Source organism: Phlebotomus papatasi, chromosome 2 (genome assembly GCF_024763615.1).
Source record: "Phlebotomus papatasi isolate M1 chromosome 2, Ppap_2.1, whole genome shotgun sequence".
Lineage (NCBI taxonomy): Eukaryota > Metazoa > Arthropoda > Insecta > Diptera > Psychodidae > Phlebotomus > Phlebotomus papatasi.
Window position 1 is genome coordinate 97,297,950 of NC_077223.1, and position 25,978 is coordinate 97,323,927.

Consider the following 25,978-nt stretch of genomic DNA (forward strand, 5'->3'; position numbering starts at 1 on the left):
AAAATGCGATTCTGTAGCTGTGACATTGCCAGAAGTCACATACTTGAGATTTCTGGCAATTCAAATGACAATGAATTTTGTTAAATAAACCAACCAAGACGTACTGTATTTTCACAAAATCGTCAAGTAAAGGGATTTCACTAAAAATACAATGAATTGAATTTTCGAACTCATATGATATGTCAAAAAAGCTCGAATGGCATTGTCAGGTTTCGAACTCACGCGTGACAATACCACGAAAATTACAAAATTCCCCTACAGGACAGCAATATTACACCACAAAGTCTCGCACAGGATGTAAGAAAAAGTACAGATACAAAAATTATAAAAAAGTTTCCAAAAAAATACATGGTTTGTAGGGCGATCTGCTCATGTGGACGTCAGAGCAAGGCGTTCTTCATGCAGGGCAACATGAACTCGTCAATTTACATCACGGAGTGCCTTCAAAAGCGCCTGCTTCCTCTGTACAGACGCCATGATATACCCCCGATCTTCTGATCAGATTTGGCCTCGTGCCATTACTCAAAAGCAACCAAAGAATAGTACGAGGAGAACGACGTTCGTTACCCAAAGAGATGAATCCTCCAAATCTCCGTCCAGTTGAAACATATTGAGCTATTATCAAATACAATCTGAAGAAGAAGGCTAAACGCGTCGAGAACATTGAGGACTTCAAGAAAAAAATGGAATGAAGCAACCAAGAACCGCGATGATGATCTTGTACAGACCTTGATGGGAGGACTCAAGAAGAAGATTCCAGATTTCGCCAATCAAATACTTGAATAAACAAAAATAAATATATCTAATAAATCTACAATGAATTAAAGTTTCAAAAAATATTTTTCTTTTTTTTAATATTATGTAGACTTCATATTTAAAGCATTATTCTTGGTAACAATTTTATCGTGGACACGCTTTAGTAATGATTCATTACTTGAATTTTTTAAAAAGTACAAAAATTGGATGTCATTTCAAATCTAGAGAATTTCTGTTTAAACTTAGTTTATCTATGAGTTTTTAAAAAATCATATCTATTAATATCCTGTACTGTAGTCCGCCCTTCTGTTCGTTTGATCATAGGATTATCTTCAGATCTTAATAAAACAAGAAACTTTCTCATCTTTTCACGAATCTGAAGGATATTAAAAGATTTAAGAGAAAAATCAGGATAATATAGGAAAATGAAGAGATAAAAATATGGTTTGTTCTAGGAAAATCTACCTTAAACTATCCTCTACAAATAGTATAGATATAACATAAGTTTTATAACGTAGGTGCTAGAGAGTTCGACCTCCGAGAATGACTTTGTTTTGCAACCCTTCTGTTCGTACATAAACATATTTTTATTCTTGCACTTAGGTCTTCATGGTCTTCAGAGATCTTGTTAGAAAATAGAATCTCGGTCTTCCTTTACAATCAGATCTTCATTGATCCGATCTATTAATTTTTAACCGTTGAAGGATAGTGGGACACCGGTGTTCCAAAAACAAATCAATTTATTTGACTATAAAAAGTTATTTTGTCCTCTAAATGGACAGAAAAAAATTTTCAACAAAAGTGTTTTCTCAAACCTATTTATTTAGAATAATTGGAATCCGTTGAACAAAATTATGTTGTAATTTTTAGAATTTTGGAACGAATGCGTATTTATTTCTAAAAAATTATCACTCGATCTAAAATGCGCAAATCTCAAAATTCTAAAGTATCTGTAGCGTTAATTGTTTTCACGATAATCTCTATTCTAAATCTACAATCCTCACCAATTTGTGTTTTAGAAAACATCGTGGAGATGAGAAAAAGAGAAAATTCATTTCCGTGGAAAATCACTTTATTTCTTTTCCCTTCTCTATGTTTGTTTCAGGTCTACCCTACATTCGCCTCATTCCGAAAGTTACAGCAGTGGCTGGTGAGGATTTGCACTTGAAGTGTCCTGTTGCCGGATATCCGATTGAAGAAATCCACTGGGAAAGAAGTATGATGTTGGTTTAAAGCAGTAGAGAAATATTATTGAGGAAATTGCCATATTTCAGATGGTCGTGAATTGCCGGATGATATTAGGCAAAAGGTGCAACCCGATGGTTCGCTCATCATCAGCCCTGTGCAGAAGACAGATGATTCTGGGGTGTATACTTGTTGGGCGCGCAATAAGCAAGGGCATAGTGCTCGAAGAAGTGGCGAAGTCACAGTTATAGGTAAGAACTCACAAGAATTTATTGTTTAGTTTCAAATAAAATATTTTGGGGCAGTTTTTTTTATTTCTTCGATTAATGTAATAAGATTTCAAGGATGAAATATTGATTACGTATTGAATAATATTTTAGGAAAAAAGGTACCTCCAAGAGAAAGTCCGTGTGATTTTTTTTTTTTAGATATTTATGGTCTTGTTACGAAATAATGAATATTTTACAGTACCCCCAAAGTTAAACCCCTTCCATACGGCTGCATTGTCTCTCAACGTCGGTGATCGAGCCTCGTTGACGTGTTCCGTTGTGAAAGGCGATCAACCACTAACGATAAGCTGGCGCAAGGATGGTCGAGTTGTAGATGCTTCACAGAGGATGTCCGTTACACAAGTGGATCAGTACAACAGCATCCTCGTGATCGATAGCCTGTCATCGGAACATACAGGAAATTACTCGTGCGTGGTGCGAAATCAAGCAGCTGAGGTCCAGACATCCCAAGCCCTCCTGGTCAATGGTAAATTGAGCACCTGAGAGAGACACAAGCCACATCATTTCCTCCGTTTGGGTCGGGCACAGACAGGCACTCTAGGCATCTCCCCTTCAGCATTTAGTTCTTTTGGGAACCTATTCGTGGGACATGTCCAAAAAAAAAAACAGTGAACCAGTCTATTTCTTTCTCTCACATTTGTTTCTTCTTCTATTTCTCACATTCCAGTTCCCCCTATTATTGAGCCTTTTTCCTTTCAAGACGGACTGGCTGAGGGTATGCGAACCCGAACAGTATGCGGAGTCTCGCGGGGCGATGCCCCGTTGACGCTGCGCTGGCTCAAGGATGGTGAGCCTTTGCCCCTGTCATTGGGGGTCAACGTAACATCTCTTGACCAGTACTCATCCCTCCTAAGTATTCCCTCCCTCTCTGCATCTCACTCCGGTGACTACACTTGTGTGGCGACCAATCCAGCCGCTGAGGTTAAGTTCACGGCATCGCTCATGGTCAAAGGTAACGTATGCCTTTCACTGTCATGCCCCAGTGATCCATCCAGCATCATTTCAACCTATGTGCCTATCAACAAATCTCCAACAATTCTGCAAAACCCCCTCATCACCCCCAAACCCCTTTGGAAAAGAAAACCTAGGGGCCAGTAGCTTTGCGGGTAATTTTTGATTTTGATTACACAGTTCAGTTACAATCTGACACCAAAAAGGATATCTAAATCTATCACAGGCTGAATAAGACTATCAATGCCTAAATATTATTTGAAATAAACTGTAATTACTTATATTATTCTTACGTTTAAGGACCGTAGTACGGAATTTAAAGTCTACATGAACACTTATAGCAAAGTTTTAAAAATAATACCTCTTGAATTAGGGACTGTCTTTGATTTTAGAAAATATTAATCTTTGAACAGTTTTTTTTTTAAATTCTCGTATCTAAATTTCCTTACTAAAATGCAAATCCAATATTTAAAAAAAATATATTTTGAATTTTAAAATATAACATCTAGTAAATGCAACTCAACTAACTTAATGCCCTAGACACACTTACGACTTAAGCCGAGAGACGGCTTAACGGAATTAATCAAAATGATTTATAAGATTACATTTCCATCATTTCAAACTACTCCGTCTCCCGACTTGAGCCAGAAAAGGCTTACTTAGTGGGTAACCGATGGGAATTTTGTCAAATCATTATTTTGTTTATAATTACGTTAGTCCGTCCCTAGGCTTAAGTCATATTAGTGTGTCTAGGGCATAAGTCTTAACTTATTTCCAAGAAGGTTACGCCGGCATCTACACTTAGACATCGATGGACTTTTTTTTTATTGTTTCCATGACATAATTACTAAAAAATGAGCTATTCAGATCCTACGTTTTTATGATTACATTATTTAACCTTTCAAGGACGAGTAGGCCACCGATGTTCGAAAAACTTTTTTTTTACGATTGGAAACTATTTTGTCCCCTAAATGATCCAAAAAATTATTTTTAATTTTTGGATACCGGTGTTGCATTTGTCCTTAAAAGGTTAAATAAATAAATGAATAAGTAAAATTCAATGAAACCTTTAAAATGTTTTAATGTTTTAAGAGTTTAAAATGCAAAATAAATACTGGTATGAGAAATCATAGAATATGTGTCTTTTAAAATCCTTATTTGACTTTTAAAATTTAATATCCAAAGTGTTCCAAGTTTTCGTTTATACATAGGTACACATAGGGATGTTAGTTCAGTTTTTTTAAGTCTATGGAAAGTTGCTATTATTTTAAGTTTTCAGAATAAATTAACTCATCCAGATATAAACTGAATGGTAATGTAAACCTCTAGGTGTAAGAGTATTTTGCGACAAAGAGAAGATTTGTAAAGAAGTTCGAAGCAGGGGCCTCTCGACATTTCATTTTTCCATACGTTTTTGCATAGAGGCACTGAAGACTATTGGCAAGTGTTTCCTAAATATAACTGCCATATCAATCTGATATATTTTGAAATCATGCATTAAAAGCTATCTAAAAATACATATTTCATAGTGTTCGCCAAAATTACAAGAACTACGAGCAAATTTGTTTAAGTCACGGTGCAATATCTGCAAAATTTTTATAAGAAAAAGTGAAAAATAGCTTCACTTTTTATTAGGCTTAATCGGTCCCTGGTTCGAAGAATATCAATGGAAACAATTTTCAAAATTTTTGAAAGTTGAAGCCTAAATCCGTGTCTTTCTTGTAACTTCAAATGATAAAGAGACTTTAAAATTCTAATTAAGTAAACTTTTTTTTTAACATATTACTAAGGCTGTCTATCAAATCTCCGCTCAGTTACTAGCCCCTGTACAAAAGGTTTTCTAAATAAATTTAAAAAAAAACTTCAATCACCATCCGCCTTATAATCCGATCATTCGTTTCATATGCCTTCCTGCTTAAGAAAATTTTTCAATCTTATCGTCGACTTATAAAAAATTTTTATAATTTTAATTAGAAAACATAATTTAAGCTACTTTACAAACTATAAGAAAAAAAATGTTTAAATGATGGAAAAAAACAAAAAATTTGTACATTTTCTTTATCATACAATATGAAACTCAATTTGAGATGAGAAAGTGACTTTTCTAGATCAAGTTTATTTTATCTCGCGAATCATGTGTCTCCCCCCATAACCCCCCTAACCCCCCATTCAGTTGCTTTGGCACGCAGTGGGTTTGCGGCAGATTTCACCAGGTAATCGTTTGCACCAAACCTTCTTTATTTACAATTTTATCCTTAGTTGAAGTTCCTGAGTTTCATTCTTCCCACAATTTATCATTTACCACCTCTGCACGTTGCACGATGATCGCATGTTGTAGCTTATGCAATGATATTTTATTCTCATTTATCCGAAAGTTTTAGTTTCATCCTGATTTATTGGTTTAGTTGGATCCTCCTTTTCAGTCTTAGCTGCTTCTTGCGGCAAAGTTTTTGTTGATTCCATTGTAGATAAATAACTTTTTTTTAATTATTGATTGTTCAATTTTTTTGTATAAATTAGTTCAGTGTGCTACAAAACCGGAGTAGTTGTTATCCTTTTAAAGAAATAAAAGAAATCCTCCCTTAGCCTCTTGCAAATTACAAAGTGAAAAATCCTCTTGCTCGAATGATCCCTTCCAATATTTCTCTTTGCATTTCCTGAAATATGTGCCTGAAAGCTTCATCCCCGCTAAGCTTATTCCAGGGTCACATTTTTTTGGGAAAATCAAAAAGGGAAATATGTGCTTCTTATGATTGATTGGTCCTTGTGATATAAATGACAAAAAATATATCAAGCAAAATGAATAACCATCCAAAGTCAAAATGATTTGCTGCAACGTTATTGGACATCCAACCCTCTTTTTATTAATTAACCATCAAGAGCTGTTTTTAGACCCCAGTCCGTCATCCAAATATACTATATATATATACATATGATATGAGATATCGGCTTTCGCAGTCCCCTGCCAGTATATTTGATTATGATGAATAACTCATTTTATACCTTTATCCACAATATACCTTTTCCGCTTTCACTCCATTGTTTTATTTATTCTTTCAATATATACATATATAACTATCAAAATATTTAATTTTTCAATATGATTTCTAACATCTGAATAAATCACTCTCTATCTCTCTACCTCTATTTCTATTTCTCTTTTACGTTAAATTATTCAAATACACTGACGTAGGAAATGAAATCGTAACACACAAACAGAATATGATATTTTCCAATGAGGATATACATATACACAAATACACGACTACCACAAAAAACAATTAATTTAATTAAATTCTGCAGTAATATGAAAATGCAGTTTGGCCTTACGTAGATCCACAGTGTGGTGTGGCATTCTCTATAAAATTTCATTAGTATTCCAAATGCAAAAAAGATAATATAAGCCTTTTAAGCTTCTTATATCGCGCCACAATGTGAATCAATGTGCGAAATATTGTAGCATATTCCAATAGATACAGAGCTATATGTTCACTTTAATTTAATTTTTATCTACACCACAGAAATGATTATTTTTCTGAAATAGACATAAAATGGATTAAATTCCCATGAAAATACTATTTTTGCCAGCACAGAATTGGATTATTTTTCTCAATAAAAACAATAATGTAATAAACCGTTAAATAATGGATGAAAAAATGATTACAATTGAAAATGAAAAAGGTTAAAATAAATCAATGATGCAAATAAATTTATAACTTAGTTTATTTCGTTTATTTAATCTCATTACTGTTCTTATAATTTATTTAAATTCAAGTATAAGTTTATTTATTTTAATTAAATTTTGTAGAGTTAAAACTGTTTATGAATTAAAAATTAATGATAATATTACAATGAATCTGATATTGCAACGACATTATGAAAACCGAAGCAGAAGTATCTTTTCTCTACGTTCCTAATGGATTTGACCCACGAGTCTTATCAGGAAACTTGAAGCTTCGGACTAGGTATTAAAATTTTTGTCAGACAAACAAATAATTACGATCAAATATGAACAAATGACAAAATTTTACGAACATTTTTTGGGTGTTTACAAATCGCTCCTTGGAAATTACAAGGGATCAACTCACTTTTTTGCGATTTTGAGATTCTAATGCACTTAGAAAGACAATTTAATAAATTTTCAGGTGATATAAGTAATTAAATTTCGTTATTAGAAAAGTGTTTCAAAATTTTAATTTTAATTTAAATTTAAATTATAATTTAAAATTTTAAAGTGATCAAACTTGCATAATTTTGTTTGAAGTAAAGGAGCACAAAATATATTCATCGTTCAAATTTTTGTGAAACAGAGGACTAACTCAAGCAAGTTGATCCCTTGTCATTCTGATTTCAGTAAAATTTGCACATCATTTAGAACGACAAGGAGCTAACTCATTAAAAAAACATATTTTGAAAGGTAAAAATATAAAAGTTTCGATGTTTATATTAGTGCTCATACAAATAGAAAAGAAATAAATTGTTTTTGTTCAGTCATTAAATTGAGATACTTATTTACACAACGTTGAATCTTTCATGCTGTCTCCTGAAAAATGGGCGAAAATTAGTTGGCCCCTTGTAATTTCCAAGGAGCGAAATGTTTGTAAAAGTACAAAAAATGTTCGTCAAATGATCAGTTTACGAACAATGTTCGTAAAAAAAAGTACAAAATTTTACGAACTTGTTTGTGGGTTATAGATTCACGAGGATTTTGTAAGTTCTCCTTAAGATTTCACAAAATTTATGAACAATTTTACAAAATATTTTTTTCTGTGTATTAAGGTGTATTTCCTTGACGGCAGTTACTTCTCGTTATCGCTCATACACTTCATGGTTGTATAGGCTCCGGAATCGTCCCTCTTCATAAACGGAACCAAATTGTATCTTAAAATCCTTCTGTGAAACGCTTCTAAGAGTTCGCAATTCTGTTTGCTGAAGGAGGGCCGATGTTTCAGACGAATTCGTAAGGACTGACTCGAAGATCGTAGTCCTATACAGTAGTAGCTTTTAGTCCTTGTGCCTAATGGTGTCTATACGCACTAGAAGCATTTTTCATCAAAAATTTACTGTGCCCGCTTCGTAATCCGGATGATTTTTAAATTTGTTCAACGTTTCGAAAGTATAATACGAGGCTTTATTCTAGAATTATAATAAAAGTTGTAAAGAAGTTTAAAAAGACATAATTAGAGAAGTCTATTCTTTTATACTCCATTTATTAAACAAAACCATCACAGAATAATTCATTTTCATTGCTGAATACTCGTGCATACATAACCTCAAAATTATTTTAAATGTAACCGTTGATAACTCGTCCGGATTACGGCGATCCAGATTAGAGAGCGGGCACTGTACTTAAAAAAAATCTAACGTTTCTGCCTACAAGGATAGGGAAAATTTTATTCAAAAAAGCATTTTTTAAAGAAATTGCTCCTATAGTGTGTAGAGTCCTTAGAGTACTGGACCGAAAAACTCTTGATAGACAGAAATAAGCCCAGTTTCATTAGAATAGTTAACAGACTTCAGATTAAAAGTGTATTTTAAAAACAATTCTATAAATTAGCTCATCATACTAAGCAAAATTCTTTGATTTTCATTCACTCATTGGACTAATTCGGTACGGTTGTTAAAAAATAGTCGCCGTTTACACCAAATACAAATAGAAAACAAATAGGGGATACTGGGCCAGCTTTGAAATTGGGATTTTTCTCCTATGTTTAAATGAAACTTTGCCATATCATAATGTAATTTAGCTTCTCAATCGGTTTGTAGAGCGAAATTATATCATGATAAGACTCAATTTTTTTTTAAAAGCAGGTGAAAAATACCAATTTCAAAGCTGCTCCACATTCAAAGGTGCCCCACTTCCCCCTACAGGTACGACAATGGTTGATGCAACCGACAATACGTGTATTAAGGGAACTTACAACAATTCTTTTAACAGATTTTAAAAGGGACAGATAATCCTAACCGGCTTATGTAGGTGAGATTCTTAACGTGAGCTAACTCGGAGTGCATGCAAATTCGATTTAGAGCTGAAGTTGGGAGACGCCATTCAGTTATCTTGAATAAAATTCGTGAAATTATACAAATTTTGTATTTAAACCAAAATATCAAGGATTTGGATGAACTGACAGAAAAGTGTTATATGGGTGAAATATAGACCAGAATGTTCTCTATAATTTTGCCGTAGAACTTGAACTCATCGATTACTCAGAAGCCAAGATAAGCGAGGTTTTTTGTTTCTTAACTCGTTTCTTCATCTAGAGTGCCCCAAGTGTTCATTTATTGAACTTCAACTATATCAAAGAAATGTTGTATTTTGTGGGACTTTCCATTTAAAACCCTATTTTAAGTGTCTTGGTGGAGTAGAGTCAGTCAAATTGGCATCTGAGTGATTTCAAAGCGTTATTATGGGAAAAATCATTTTTTTCACACTTAAACGGCAAAATCGGAGTGATAGCGTGGTCTGAGTGGAAAATGATGTATGGACGAAATGTAGAGACAAATGTCCTCTACAATTATGTCGAAGTAATCATCAAAATCGGTTCAGCGACAGTCGAGATAATTGAGGTTATGTGATATTTAAATTGGTTTTTCGACTGTGGCGCTCCTGGTGTTGGTCCCACGAAGTTCAAATATTCTAGAAAGTTGTAGCATTTAGTGAGATCTTTTGTTTAAGCCCTCATTCATCAAAATCGGTCACATAGAACCGGAGATATGATTTTTTGAATTTCGTGAACTTTGACCCCTCATATCTCCGGTTCTATTGAAACTACAGCGCACATACGCACCATTTTGGAAACGTCCTAGACTGGACTACAACATACTAAAATTTCATTAACTTGCACAATGCCGTTTTTGAGAAAAGTGACTTTGAATTTCGATGAATTTTGACGCTATCACAGCGCCACCTATGGTGAATTTTTGAACTTTCATCTGAAAGTGCTCATTGAGACGAAACCAAAAAGGTAAAATTTAGGTCGCTATGTTAGTTAGAACCGGAGATAGAGGCCGGTCAATGTTCGAAATTTGACCCCTTATAGCTCGGGTCAGGGGTTTTAGATCGACTTAAGGTTTTTTTTTGTTTGATAGGTATAATCAACGGCTACAACATACTAAAATTTCAGCCCGATGCACAATGGAATTTTTGAGTTATTTAACTTATAAGATTTAAAAATTTTCTTTTTAATAATAGCGCCCCTAGCGGTGGTTTTATGAACTTGTGATGTTAGAAGGGGAAGTGGCATTTCATGAGAGCTTTCCAAAAAGCCCTCACCTTTTAAATTCTGACAATTAGAACCGGAGTTATGGCCATTTTAAGAATTTTTTTTTGGACCCTTATAGCTCGGGTCAGGGGGGTCGGGGGACCTTAAGTTTGGTATTGATGGAAAGCTCTAAGGCCCAGCTATAACATACTAAAATTTGAGCTCGCTCGATGCCATAGGGGCGGAGCTATTGAGAAAATAAAAAAGGGGGGTATTCAAAATGGCGGAAGGAGGGGTGGGGGGTGGGGGGTCAATGCACCAAGTTGCAATTTTCACCCGATATATAACCTTTGCCGAAAACCGCAAGTCGATATCTTTTTTAGTTTAGGAGCTATTAAGCTCCAAAGAGCGGCCGGCCGGGAACGTAAAATAGCCACATATATATTCGTGATCAGGAAGTGGCGAAACACATTTTGGCCAAGTTTGAGGTCGATCGGACGACATGAAATTTTGTTAGGATTATAGTAGGTGAGATTGTTAAGAATCTCACCTAATATTACAGTAGACTCTCTTTTAATCGGGCATATGGGGCAAAATGCCATCCAAATTACCGAGAGATTTGGGCGTCAAAGTCATTGTAAATTCCACAAAATGCGCTTAATTATAAAGAATCATGATAAAATAAAAGGAACTACAGCGAATTTAAGCAAATTTGCTTCATAATTAAACGTGAAAATTGGTAACAAAATTTTTCACCCGATTGAAAAGAAGTCGATTGAGCGAGAGTCTACTGTACTGACATGTTTCGTTGTTCCGAAATTCAACTTTTTTGGAGAGTGCTGTAAACTTCCAGTCTGAAGACTACTTTATGATAGAACCGATAGTGTTTTTACGAGCTTTAAATAAAAATAAAACAAGTACATTTCAAAGTATCTGCTATATCTATCGTATTTTTATAAATTGGAACATTAAAAAAATGGTATGAAAAGCCCAAAACTGGAATATGCAATATCCAATTTTATATCATTTATTTTTCTGAATTAATAAAAATATTTTTTGCAATACATTTAAACACATACATTTTATCATTGATCATTATTCATGTGTGTATTCATCGGATATAGAGGAATATTTTTTTTTTAAATAATCCCTGCGATTTTATTTTTTATTTCGTGGTTCTATGGTTTATTGCAAAAAAGTATATTCATGGGAACTAATCCAGAATAGCCAACAAATTATTTAATTTAATATAAAATACACTTGAAATCTATTTAAAAATTAAATATTCCCTGCCAGCTTTTTGCACATTGCTAAAAACTGCTATGCTTGGCCAAATTAATCCTCCAGATAAAACACCTTCACAAAGACACATTTTTCCAAGTTGGTTAAGTCATAAAACCACGCTTCACGACATTAAAACACGGGGAAATTAGGAAATTAATTTCTATTTTTCAGAAAATAGGTATAAACTCCATTCAAAAACTCAAATTTCTTTTTTCATCATTTCCATCAATTAGTGCCACCACGATGGATTGTAGAGCCAGCGGATGTGAATGTCGAGAGAAATCGTCATATTACAATTCACTGCCAAGCTCAAGGAGTACCCACACCTATTGTCACGTGGAAAAAAGCGACAGGTAAAGTCTCAATGGCCAACCCCATACCCTCAGATAAAATAAAGACAAGGAATGATTTTTCCAACTATAACTCTTGTAATAACTTTTAAAGGGAGCAAGTCGGGAGACTATGAAGAAGTTAGAGAACGCCCATACACCAAACTCTTGAACAATGGCTCACTCCTTCTGCAACACGTCAAGGAAGATCGGGAGGGTTTCTACTTGTGTCAAGCTCACAATGGAATTGGAACTGGCATTGGGAAAGTAATTCAACTGAAAGTGAACTGTGAGTCTTTGTCATTTGCAATAATTGCTGATAAGTCTTTCTAAGAAATGCTTATGACTTATTGTTTCAATTGGAAGAACATCCAGTGATTTTCAAAGTTAATATTTCATTGTAGCATCCCCATACTTCTCTGCCCCAAGTCGAATGGTAACAGTGAAGAAGGGGGACACAGCTGTGCTTCAATGTGAAGTTAATGGTGACAAACCCATTAATGTGGTTTGGCTGCAGGCTGGAAAGCAAGAGTTGAATCCATCGACAAACTACCGAGTTGCTGTTAAGCAAGATGCTACACCTGAAGGAATTTCGGCAGAGGCTCAAATTACCAATGTGGATAGCAGTGATAGCGGTCCATATTTTTGCCAAGCCAGCAATCTCTATGGCAAGGATCAACAACTGGTACAGTTGCAAGTTCAGGAACCACCTCAAGCACCAGCGGCCCTTGAAGCCTTAATGGTTTCAAGTCGATCTGTAAATCTCAAGTGGCAACCACGGAGCCATGATGCTGGCGAAGTGACCAAATATATCGTTGAGTATCGCGAAGTTGATCGGCAATGGCAAACAATGGAATTATCCGATCCTCCTCAGATGACAGCCCTGATAGAAAATCTCAAACCAGCCACTAGATATTCTTTTCGAGTTATTGCCGAAGGAAGTGCTGGGAGAAGTAGCCCCAGCCAGGAATTACTGATCAAGACAGAGCCACAGAGACCAGCTGGACCGCCTCTGAATCTCTCAGCCCGTCCTCTATCATCAACTGAAATCTTAGTTACATGGACTCCTCCTCTTCCTGAACTCCGAAATGGAGAAATTCAGGGATATAATATTGGATACAAGTCTTCCCTTTCGAGTTCAACAGTCTACAACTTTACGTCCGTCTCCGGTGACGGAGAGGACGGGACCGGTGAACTATTGCTTAACAATTTATCTAAGTACAACAGGTAAGATTTGGTCTAAACTCCCATCACAGCAAAAAATTTCGGCACATATTTGTTCCAAAAATTAGCTCGTCCACGACACCATAATTTTTGGCACAATCTTGTTCCTTTTACGAGACTCAAAAAGATACCCAATATTAGTAACGAATTTGTTCCAAATTGTGGCTTGTCCACGGACACTGAAAATTTTTGGAACAAATTTGTACCTTCTAGGAGGAACAAAAAGATACCCAATATTAGTAACGAATTTGTTCCAATAAATAGCTCGTCTAGTATAAAATCGTATCCCTCCTCCTCTCACACTCAGTCATCCGACACCAATGAAGCGAGGAGGACGCCAAATCTTTGGCAATTTTCATGTTACATGGTTTCACTTTTTTAATTCGAGATTCCCTTCCTCTCCTGCTGCCAGCACTCGCATATTATTTCGTCATAAACGCGTCTGTATAAAACATTCTTAAGTTGATTTTTATTTGATGTTCTTTATGAACTTTCGCCACCGAAATCCATCTCGACTGAAGTATATGCCTTAACTGCAAGACGAAATCACTTACACGGATTTGTTCCCGACAATGGGAACAAAAAGCTTCCCCATATGAGTAACAATTTCGTTCCAAAAATTACCTCTTATTCTTATTAATTAAGAAGTAGGAATAATATTGTTATAAAAAATATGTACCAATTTGTTCCTGACAGTGGGAACAAAACAGCCGAGTGCAACAACAGCTCCAAATTTCAGATTTGTATAAAACGAAACCAACTCACATTTGTAGACATTCCACCGTATCAAAACGGTTCCAAAAGAAAACTCTAACAAAATTGTAACTAGATTTCGTAACAAAACTGTAAAGAAAACTTTTAGGAATAAAAAAATATCTTTTCTGTGTGCAAATCGATTCCAAAAAAATTGTTTAAAGGAAAACTTGTTCCAATATTTTAGTCAGTGTCCAAAAGTTTTTACCGTGTACCTGAATTAACTATGTAATTTTATTCCAGGTACACTATCGTGGTTCAAGCTTTCAATCAAGTGGGTCCAGGACCACTATCAGAACCAACAAGCGCACAAACCCTTGAAGATGTGCCTGGTATGCCGCCAGAGGATGTTCGGTGTGCTGCCCTTACTTCCCAGAGCTTACAGATATCATGGCAACCGCCTCCGGCTCATCATACGAATGGCCTCCTTCAGGGCTACAAGCTCGTCTTTGAGCCTGTACTTGATGACTTTACAGGGACCAATGAAGACATCGAAACCCGCAAGACCACTGCTCAGACAACCGTCTTGACAGGATTACGAAAATACACCAACTACAGCGTTCAAGTGTTAGCACATACAAGGATGGGAGATGGGGTACTATCCGCCCCGTCCTATTGTCAAACAGAAGAGGATGGTAAGATAGGTTTTACTCTCATACAACATATTTTTATAGTTCTCATCCGAAGAACTGGTTTTGTGCAAGTGTCTCACCACGGGTCATTTACAAAAGTCATATATTTGTTTGATTGCAGCCCCTGAAGCACCGGCGGACATTAAGGTCGTTGTTAGTTCACCGCAGTCGCTGTTCGTGTCATGGTTACCGCCCAATGAGCCAAATGGTGTCATTACCAAGTACAATTTGTACACTAGAGTGGTGAATGGCCGGGAGGAGATCAACAATGAGAAGAGAAACTTACCATCTCAACAGCTAAATTACGAAGCCAAAGGCCTTCAGGCGCACGTGGAGTACCAATTCTGGGTGACGGCATCAACACGTGTAGGTGAGGGAAAGAGTTCTCGTGTAGCCTCCCAAATCACATCAAACAGGGGTAAGTTTCTCACAATGAAAGTCAAAGTTTAAATGAGCTCAAAGGAAACGATTTGTTGTTCAATAAAGTTCTTAGTTTAATTAGAATCACTTGCACTTCTCAAGTTTAAGAAATTACATTCAACTGTTGAACATTTGAGAAGTTCATGTTTTTTTCTAGTTCCAGCAAGGATAATTTCATTTGGAGGACCTGTTATTAGAGCATGGCGTTCCTCAGTGGTACTCTCATGTCAGGCTGTTGGTCAGCCACGTCGAGAGTGGTTTAAAGGTGACCTGTCTCTTAGGCAAAGTGGCTTCAACAACATGCAACTACTCGATACAGGAGAATTGTCTCTCGCTAATCTCCAAATGCAAGATTCTGGGAACTATAGCTGCCAAGTCGACAATGGTGTTGGTACGGATAGACTGACTCACAATCTCCTAGTGCAAGTCCCTCCTGCTTCACCAGTACTCTACGTAACCAGTGCAACTTCTAGCAGTATCTTGATGCACTGGAAAAGTGGTAGTGCTGGAAATGCTCCAATAACAGGTTATACATTGCACTACAAACGAGCCCACGGAAATCTTGAAGAGCTTCCCCTGTCACGACATGCTTCGAGTCATGAGCTTAAAGGTCTTCTCTGTGGCAGTACATATCAAATCTACCTTACAGCTTCGAATAAAATCGGAATATCTCCGCCAAGTACTACACTTCACGTACGAACTCAGGGTCAACTGCCAGGGGTGCCTGCTACATCAGCTCTCCTGGCGCCAAATTCCACATCGGTTTTACTAAGATTGCATGCTTGGCCAGACAATGGTTGTCCAATTTTATATTTTGTACTTCAGTATAGATCCCTTGCGGACTCTGATGACAACAAGTGGATTTTAGGTAGCAATATTAATTAGAGAATTGCAGAACTTGAGCCTATCCCATTGAACTTATTTTGCAGTGTCCAATGCTCTGAAACCACAACGAAAATTCACTATTACGGGTCTCACGCCATCGACACTTTATCAGCTTAAAATGGAAGCGCACAACGTTGCAGGGTCATCAGATGCTGACTTAAACTTTGTTACTCTCACCAAAGATGGTGATCCTCCACCACCAGATCTGGTTCAGAGAGGACATCGAACTATTACCTTCTACAGCGATATGAAATTTATCATTCCGATTATCGTGACAGCATCAGGAATAATCTGTACAATGGCATTGTCTGTTCTATGCTACAAATTTCGTAAGTTATGGCCCCGATTAGATCTATATAGATATAACTAAAGATGTCTGAACTTCAACCGTAGGACAAAACAGCCGTGCTCGTAAGGAAGCCTTAGAGAACCAGCACAACGCTGATGCTCAACGAGAACGATACTACGCAACTATTCACAAAGTAGCTCTCCAAGGCCCGGGTGGAGATAAGATACCAGGTATGAAAGTTGTCATGCTCAGGGTCACATTGCATTGGCTCAGCACGAGCTACGACTCTTTCATCACGTATTGGTCATCGCTCATACTATCAATCATTGACAACTTTTTGCAGAAACTTCCGAAGATATATCACCATATGCGACATTTCAACTTTCAGAAGCCAGCACCTTGGCACAGCCCCATCATTCGGGTCCGGCCAACACCCTCTTGCACTCCTTCATGTACCATGAACGCGCCATGACCGAGGGATGCGCTTCACCACCGCCACCAGCCGCGGTATTGCGTCAACTGCATAACAAATCGCCGTATTACAATGTTGTGCGCCCCGCTCCTCAATTGGCCGTACTGATTATATGTTTTATTATGTTTCTTTTCCAAATTGAAAAAACCACCCGTTTTTTATTGTCTGACTCGTCCATGTGCAAAATGCTAAGTTGTTCCTCTTATGCCTTGCTTGAACTTCATGTGATGATATACTTTAGAGAAAGTTCAAACACTAGCCTTACAGCCTAGCATTTTGTCTGGATGAGACTTTATGTGTTTCTGTATATCCGTTGATTCTTCTCGTTCAGTAATAACCTTCCCGATTTGAGAGCTCTCTCCGGTTGAGGTTTTTTTCTGTATCTATTCGAAGGTATATCAGAGAGGACTTACCTAAAACCCGTTGAAAATTCGAACGTTTAAACCGATGAGTTACACAAAAGTAAGCAAGTTCAAAAAAAGGACATTATTTTAATTAAATTGCAATTCAAACCATCCTGAAATTTCGCAAAACTACACAAAAATTCACTTTTTGCAGCAAACGTTTAAGGCCTCTACACATTGGGAGCAATTTTTGTCAAAAATTGCATTTTTGACAGAATTTTGACGTTTCTGCCTACAGCACTGCAGCCAATTTCCTTCAAAAAAGCAATTTTTGACGAAAATTGTGCTCAATGTGTAGACACCTTTACACAGTGTTGTTGAAATTTTTGACGATTGAAGTATCAAGAATATCGAAATTCGAAATGGAAGAACAATCAGCGCTAAAGCGACGAGTATGTGAACTTGCACTTTAGGCTTCCGGTAGATTTTTGAATAGGTTTGGCTTGGCTTTTGAGTGGCTTTGTCTCTTCGAAAGGTTATTACTGAACGGAGCCTTAGGGCCTTGACAGACCTGAGGATTAGCCGAGAGACGGCTATGCGTAATTTTATTAGAAATAATGGTCAAACTACATTTTCATCATATTTTAATAAGTCGTCTCTCGGCTTAAGCCGTAAGTGTGTCTAGGGAACTAGGTTCTTTAGAAATAAGGGTATCTGCACATAGTGAGCAATTTTCGTCAAAAATTGCATTTTTTCAGAATTTTGACGTTTGTACGTATAGTAGACTCTCTCAAATTCGGGCATTTGGGACCGAAATGTCACCCAAATTAGAGAGAAATTCGGGCATCAAATTGTTTGAAAAGCAACGATTTTTTGTTCACCTGCATACTCATATTAAGTTTACATGCTCATATCAATTGCAAATTTCATGAGAGCCCCTTAATAATGGAAAATCACATCACAACTTAGACAAAGCAGGAAAAATATGAACACATTTACTTCATTCGATAGGGGAGACTGGGGCAAAAAATCACAAATCAAAAAATTCAAAATTCAATATCTTCCAAGGTAAAAAAAGATAGCGGCTCAAATTTTTTTTTCTATTGATAGCCTCCATGGACTTTCTTCAATGTTGTAAGTTTCTTAGAATTCGAACAAGGAATTTAAAAAATAAAAAAATATTGAAGTTTTTAGCCCTATTTTTGAAACATTTTCCTTGCAGAAAATAACAATTATTACCTACTTATTTTCCAAAATTGATGCACTGGTGAATATTTTCTAAATAATTTGGTTTTTTTGAATACGAATCCGCTATCTATTTTAGAAATTCACAAAAGTTCTTTTCTCCAGAAATCCTTTTATTAAAAATGGCCACTTGGGGTAAAAAGTAACAAAGGTATAGAGCAAAAAGTAACAAAAAAGTGAAGCAATTTCTGATGTCTCACGACGAAAAGAAACGTCATTATCATGTCTTGCCGTTTCTTGTTTGAATTGGTCAAACGATTTGCAGACTTGTGTGTGTTTTTCTAAAATAGCTTGAAAAGCGCTTTTCTCGTTTTCTCACTTTTCTAGCAGAGAAAACGGTGTTTTACAAAGGTGTAGATGAATAAATTTTCTATGAAAATATGTCCTCTAGGTATTTTTTCAAATTTACGGAAGCCCATAATGAAGCGAATCAAAATATGAAAGTACCCAATGTCTGGTATTATTTGCCCCAGCATTTTTGAAAATAGTCACAAAATTACCTTTTAGAAATTGGTTCGATAAACGTATTTTCTTACAAAATAGAGGAAAATTACTTTCACAAAGTTGTAGAGCGGTAAATTTCCTTTAAAACTACGCTAATTAGAAATTTTTGAAGCGCTCAAGTAGCTTGTAAAAAATATAATATCCGTTTTGTGACTTTTTCCCCAGTCTCCCCTAATTATAATCGAATTTGAAAAATGTCAACAAACTTTTTTCAAATTTAGCTGTTGCCCGAATTAAAAAGTAGTCCGATGTTAAAGGAGCCGAATTAGCGAGAGTCTACTTGTACCTTTGCCTGTTTTTCATAAAAGTAATTTTTGACGAAAATTGCTCCCAATGTGTGGAGACTGGCTCTAATGTTCCAGTCTGAAAAGGGAAGTATAGAAATTCAGTTAATATAATGCTTTTTTTTTCTACTAAAGACCCAGAAAAACCGACGCCGACACTCCCGGAAGACAGAGCCAGAAAGTGAAGAGTCAGATTCAGACCAAGATCAACTGACCTCTAGTAGGACAGAATCCTCAAATCATTTGGAAGCCAAAATGAAGCACAGTAAGTACCAATGAAGGTCCTACCACTTGCCTATGTTTTGGAGACATTTAAAAGCTATGTTTGAGTTTAGTTTCCGTTAATAAGACTAAAAGGAATCTGTGTGCACTCAAAAGAATTTCGTGCAGGTCTTATCTACCATGGAACCCAGTCGAGCACCTCATCGGATCTGTCGCCGATGTCGGAGCAGAAATCCCTGCCCAGACGTGGTAGATCCAGGTACCATCATCTCTATACGACAAACACCACACCACGACACAAGCCACCATCACCCGCACTCACGAATAGCACGCCACCCAATCAATTACCGCCCGTTGTTGTAGCGACCTCCCCTGCTCCACGTAGTAGTTGCATTGTTGCATCAAAGACACCACCAACCCGCATGCCGTCCTCCCATCACCAATTTCGCACCCCAAACCACAGAAGCGCCGTTGGAGCGCGATTATCGCCCTCCTGTTGAGGCCTCATTGGCACCTGTCTACCCTCCCGTAGGTCATCCATTGTGTTGCTTGGACCTAGGTAGTGTTAGAGCTTTCTGATTTCTTACTTTCCTACATATTGGGCCTTCCATGGGTTTTTGAGGATCAAGTTTTTTATGTAAATACTTTTAGGGTCCATTACGTTTTAGTTCTTAAACTTACTGAACCTAATGGGTCTTTGGTAGTTTGTAATCTGTAAATACGACTTATTAGTCTTTGCCTGCCTCTATAAATCACATTACTTGGGAACAAAGATAAGGTTCATATTCTCCTAATAAAAACCTCTAAATTCATTTAAGTCTGCAGCTATAACTCAGTAGGGGAAACTGGGGCATCACCAAACACGGGGTACCACCAAACACTGCGATTTTTTAATCGGATATTGGATATCAGAGGATAAGACCGATAGGAATTTATAGGCACTATAGGGATGCTTGTCCACTGAAGGAATGGTCGAGATAGTCCAAGTAGTTTAGAAATAAAAATTAGTGTTTGGTAGTACCCCGTGTTTGGTGGTGCCCCAGTTTCCCCTAATGGTATAGGCATATTTACGACTCAAGCCGAGAGATGGTTTAACGTGATTATAATCAAAATAATGATTTGACTGAATTCCCATCAGTTTTCCACTAACTAAAGCGTTTCTAGGCTGAAGTCGAAAGAAGAATTAGTTAGAAACTGATAAAAATATAATCTTATCATTATTTTGACTATAATTACATTACGCCGTCTCACAGCTTGTCGTAGATGTATCTAGGTCTAAGGCATAAGAAATAGGTGACTCTGAGTTTGACGATGGCAGTTTCATATTTCTTTAAAATCTTATGATTTACCATAATGAACCTGTTTCTTAGGAACAATGATAATGACTTGATACATTCAGATTAATAAAACCTACCAGGAAATTTGTTGAAATTAGCAGCAATAACTTAGTAACCCAAGCAGCAATTTTTTCTCAAAATAGTCTTGTAAAATTCCCTAAGAAAGGCACTATAGAACCAAAAATCTATTTATTTACTTATAACGCTCTCGCTTCCATCACTGAGATTACTATGAGTAAAGTGGCACACTCTTAAGGATCTTAAGAGCTGCTATGGAAATTTCAACAAAAAAATTTCACTTTAAGTCTTTTAAAAGTGCACTAAAACACTTGTCTAATACTTGGTTCTATTTTGCTTCTTGGGAAGATTGCATACGCTATAGTAGCCTCACATTTCTTTCGAGCCTCATGGTTACCATGATGAACTACTTCAAGGTGAGGACCGCAATTTAAGTCCCAAAAAAAGCGTGCTCAAGATACCAAATTTATTAGTGATCTGACTGGGTTTTATCCTGAAATTGATTGAATCTAAACTTTTAGCAATGTTTCGAATAGTCTGGTCCCAGAGAAAAGCCATGGAAGACCCATGTCGTTGCCTGCACTTTTTCCTGCCATTTCTTTTCATCAAAATCTTTCTTTTCTTAAAAAAAAAAGAGCTAAACAATAACTATCTAAACGGTTTCTTTTCTTGTTAATGAAAGCAGGGGTACGATGAGGTCCTTACTACCCCTTCAGCTAGCTGACTCTACTCCAGGTGTAGCGTCATTTCATCAGGTGCCCATCGAAGGAGGCACTCCGGATCGGCCAGAACTCTCCGAAGCTGAATGTGACATCGATACCCTCAAAAAGCTAAAGCTGGGCATGAGGTCATCTCTATGGTCTCGGCCAGCACCAACAAATTCATCGTCTAACCAGATGCCCGGGCATCCGTCAGACTACTCAATCGCCGTTTAACCACAGGGGAGCACACGCCGAAGAGGACCGCGCTTCTAGTCAAACCGATTGGCAGTTTTACCTTCGATCGTTGTGCCAAAAGTTTTTCTTTATTTGTTTTTAAAAAAAAATGTTAAATCGAAAAGAAAAATCCATTAAATCTGAGTGTTAAAAAGGATCAACAGCGTAAATGTGTGAATCAAAAAACAAACGTTAAAAAAAGGATTTTATAATCAAAATGATAAATTAAACGGATAGTTACGAAAACCAAAAGAAGTAAGATGTAAAAAAATATATTTACTCCAAATGAAAAAAGAAACAAAATGATATAATTATGCAAATATTGAGAGTCTAGCCAATAGTTTGTATAAAAGGTATAACAAAAGAAAAAAAAGGTGACAGAAGAGGAGATTGATGAAGAAAAAAATATTTATATTAGTAGAGTAATTTTTATACAAAACTTTGTTAAATTGTAAAATTTTCTAATTCGTTAGGAATGAATTATTAAATCAAAGAAAGTGTATTGAATTGCTAAAAGACAACATGCAAATGATAGTGAATAACTTCATCCCAAAAAGAAAATCTAAATAACATTTACTTTTTCATTTACGATGATAGTTATGTACGTCCCAATGGAAAAATTTTGACAACAACTTTTTTATTGATAATGAGACAATTTTAATCTCGATGATATATTTAGTGCAAGGAGTATAGAGAAAAAAAACTATTGAGAGGAACTTTAAAAGATATTATGAAAGAAAAACTTTATATATATTTCAAGACTGACTTTTTCATTGCAGTATCATTTAAGAGAGCAGAAGGAGATAAAATTTCCGCACGTTTTTATTTGTAGTCCACGAGAGTGTCTGAAAAGTAGGTATTTCAATAAAAGTGAGAGTCATTGTGCATAAAATAAAACCAATAAAAAAAAGTATTAAACGTTTCTCCATGTCATCAGGAATTTATTAGAATATTTAAAGATTTTTCAATAGAACACTCCTGATTGAGAAATAAAACGCAAAAAACATCGAATGATGCAATTTCTCTTCGATTGCAGTCATTTCGTTGATTTTGGAGAGGTTTCCTAACCCCAAAATACAATGCCAGTAAGTTAAATTCAATTGGTTAAAATCAGAGACATGAAAACCAATTGATTTCATTACAACTTTTATTTTACAGCATGTCAATTTAACCTTTTTCTCTTGTCTAAACAAGAAGCTCTTAAAATGTGAGGTTATATTGAACATAACCTTCAAATTTTACATAATTCTTGTTTAGTTTGGGTTTGAATTTAATTAGATAGATAAATAGATAAATTTATTCATCAACGATGCTTTCGAAATACAGTTTCGTATTAATGAGATCCCGTGTAGTTTTTTGCGTCCACCGCCATCTTAGCGTTAGTGCCTAACCTCTAGAACAAAACGATAGAAAAGCTCCTTCTTAAGCTGTCTACAGACTAAGCAAATTATTGCAATAATAACATTTCAAAGTGATATTGAAATAAAACTTCAATATTGAAGCGAATATTGAAACCAATTTTGCAATATTTGCCTACACACTGAACAAATTGACTTCAATATTAAAACTTATTAAAATACCATTCTGGTCAGAAATTCAGTTCCTTTCAAACTTCGAAAAACTCATAGAATTAGCATGATTATGAACAGGAAGACATCTCAGAATGTCATCGTAGACAGCACCAGAGAATTCTGTTGTACATCCTGCTCAATTCTTCCCAGAAACCCATCTTTGTCAGGAGTTCTCCCCAACTTCCTCCAGAAAATCTCAGAACTTCTGGGATTTTACTGTATCTTTTGTCAAGTACGCCCGGAATACTCATGTTGGTCAGAAAATTTTTCCTGGTTTCTCCAGGAAGTCATATTTTCTTTTATTTTGTCAAGAACGCCCAAAACTCCCAAGTTGGTCAGAAGATTTCTTCTGGTTCCTCCAAAAAATCACAGATCTTCTGGGATTTTCTTCTGTATTTTGTCAAGAACAACCAAAATACCTAAGTTGGTTAGAAGGTTTCACCTGGTTCTTTCGGGAAATCACTTGGGTATCTCAGGTGTTCTTGATAAAATACAGAACAAAATCTCAGAAGATCTGTGAATTCCTGGAGGAATCAGGAGAGATCTTCTGACCAACTTGAGTATTCTGGGGGGTATATTCGACCAAGTGCACAACAAAATTTTAGAGGAACTGTGATTTCCTGGAGGAAGCAGGTAAAAAGTGCTAACCAAGCTGGGTTCTTGAGGAGATTTGACAAAATATACAGCGAAATTCCAATAATCTGGGATTTCTGGAGGAAGCAGGAAGAGATGTGTCCTGACTTGGATTTTGTTCTTGGATGTGTTTTCATTCATTAACAAGGAAATCCCAGCAATTCTGTTATGTTCTGAACGAAAAAGATTCCTGACCTTTAAAGAATATTGAAGGAAATATCAAATCAATTTAATATTTAAAATTTCTTTTAAGTTTTATTTCAATGTGACTTTGAACATTTTTATTGACATTATTTGGCCCAGTGTGTAGCCATTCCAAATAATGAAATAAAATATTGAAAAAATGCTCCATATTGAAACAAATATTTCAATAATTGCCTACACACTGGACAATTTTCTTCAATGTTGAATCTTTTATGTCAATAGATCTTTGCAATGTGGAGGCAATCTTTGTCAATATTGGATATTGAAAAGAAATATTGCAATAAATTTTGTCTAGTGCATAGCCAGCTTTAGGTTGTATATGCTACTTATTTTATTACTACACACACTATTTATTTGGGACCTATAAATGTTTAAGTGGCAAAGTATAATTGTTAGCAGACGAAAGACGAAATTTCAAATTGTAAAACGACTTTAATTGACCCACTGAGAAAGACCCACACCAAAGGTCGAAAGCTTTGGTAAAAATTCGAAGTCTTTCATTTTAAAAAGAGACGAATTCTCTGGCGAACACCGGAAGAGCTGCAACCGCTGCAACCACGTAGAACTCGCCAGATACATACTGAATAGAATTTTATGTAATTTGGAAAAAAAGTCGGATTTTCATAATTCCTAACCTCAAAACCTTAAATAAACTAATTTGCAGTAATTTTCAGAAAGTCTTATTTGTCTAAAATTCTTTGACGTTATTTCTTAAAATATATTCGGAATGATTTTTTTTATTCGTTGAACTAAACAAAATAATGCGAAAATGAAATATTAATAATCAAAATTTTAATCTAAACATTTTAGTCCAATGAAGGCAAAGATTAAATTTTTTCAATAAAAAATAAATCGCCAAGTGATTTCATTCTGTTGTAGAAATAAGAATATGTTTTACAATGGATTTGATCTTCTTATTTTACATAAAGGTTAGTATAAAATATGTGGTTATGTATGCCCTAACCTATAAAACAACAAAGAAATATTTAAACAACTTAATACTTTGAAATTTTAATTAATCTAAACGGAAATTTAAAAATTATAAATTTTAAAAAATGATTATCTTCGAAGAAAGAACAATAACAATTCTAAGATAGTTTACAAATTCTAAACTTCCTCTTTAGCACCAATATTTTACTATTTTTATGCATTAGTATTTCAATTCTCATTGAACATTTTTATTAGGATACAGCCTAATATGCAGAAGCCTTATAGCAAGCTAAAGATCCTTACCGAAGAATACGAATTGGCTTTCTGATACCAATTTAAAGATCACAAGTTTAAATAAAAATAAGGAGTAGATTAACATTAAAATTTTCTTTTAAACCTCAACTATGGAATTTAGTTTCGACTTTGTTATTTAATGTTAGGACAAATATAACCTCACATTTCGAAATCAAGTAACTCTGGACCATTTCCATTCACATGATTTTTAAAATATTGATCTTGTAATTGTAATTATTCCAAAACATTTTTTTTAACTGAATATAAATAAATAATTTACCCAGCGAAACTTCTTCACACTTTAGATTCGACTTTGTTATTCGAGGTTAGAACAAATATAACCTCACATTTCGAAATCAAGTAACTCTGGACCATTTCTATTCACATCATTTTTAAAATATTGATCTTGTAATTTTTCCAAAACCTTTTTTTTTTTTAAAACTGAATATAAATAAATATTTTACCCAGCGAAACCTCTTCAAATGTCCATCACATTTCTCTGTTAGATTGTGATACCAAGTGAATGGAGAAAGAAAACCATGTAAAAGTGTTAAAAATAATAGAACAAACAAGTAAATTATGCTGCCCCATCGATCCACACAATTACAAAGAATACTGCCCGAAATAATGTGAAAATGTAATACATCTAACATTTAAAAATAGCAAAATATTTAACAAACTGAATATGTTATACCGAATTCAATCTCACTGTACATTGTATGATGAAAGAATTGTTGTAAAAATAAATATTTAATTTTGAATCTTCAAGCCATGTGTTTGCATCC

At 35.5% G+C, this 25,978-nt stretch overlaps 1 protein-coding gene across 1 annotated transcript in view; it reads left to right on the forward strand.

The window, feature by feature from the left end:
• Positions 1–25,961, forward strand: part of LOC129802588 (cell adhesion molecule Dscam2) — a 184,192-nt gene extending 158,231 nt beyond the window's left edge. Inside the window, exons 10-24 of the mRNA XM_055848527.1 lie at positions 1,862–1,972; positions 2,031–2,192; positions 2,410–2,697; positions 11,902–12,021; positions 12,113–12,286; positions 12,402–13,224; positions 14,218–14,609; positions 14,728–15,024; positions 15,184–15,894; positions 15,956–16,240; positions 16,305–16,430; positions 16,544–16,773; positions 19,185–19,314; positions 19,440–19,530; positions 21,312–25,961. Coding sequence (XP_055704502.1) covers positions 1,862–1,972; positions 2,031–2,192; positions 2,410–2,697; positions 11,902–12,021; positions 12,113–12,286; positions 12,402–13,224; positions 14,218–14,609; positions 14,728–15,024; positions 15,184–15,894; positions 15,956–16,240; positions 16,305–16,430; positions 16,544–16,773; positions 19,185–19,314; positions 19,440–19,530; positions 21,312–21,561 — 4,190 coding nt within the window. The 3' untranslated portion in view covers positions 21,562–25,961. The remainder of the gene's footprint in view (positions 1–1,861; positions 1,973–2,030; positions 2,193–2,409; positions 2,698–11,901; positions 12,022–12,112; positions 12,287–12,401; positions 13,225–14,217; positions 14,610–14,727; positions 15,025–15,183; positions 15,895–15,955; positions 16,241–16,304; positions 16,431–16,543; positions 16,774–19,184; positions 19,315–19,439; positions 19,531–21,311) is intronic.
• Positions 25,962–25,978: the final 17 nt, after the last annotated feature.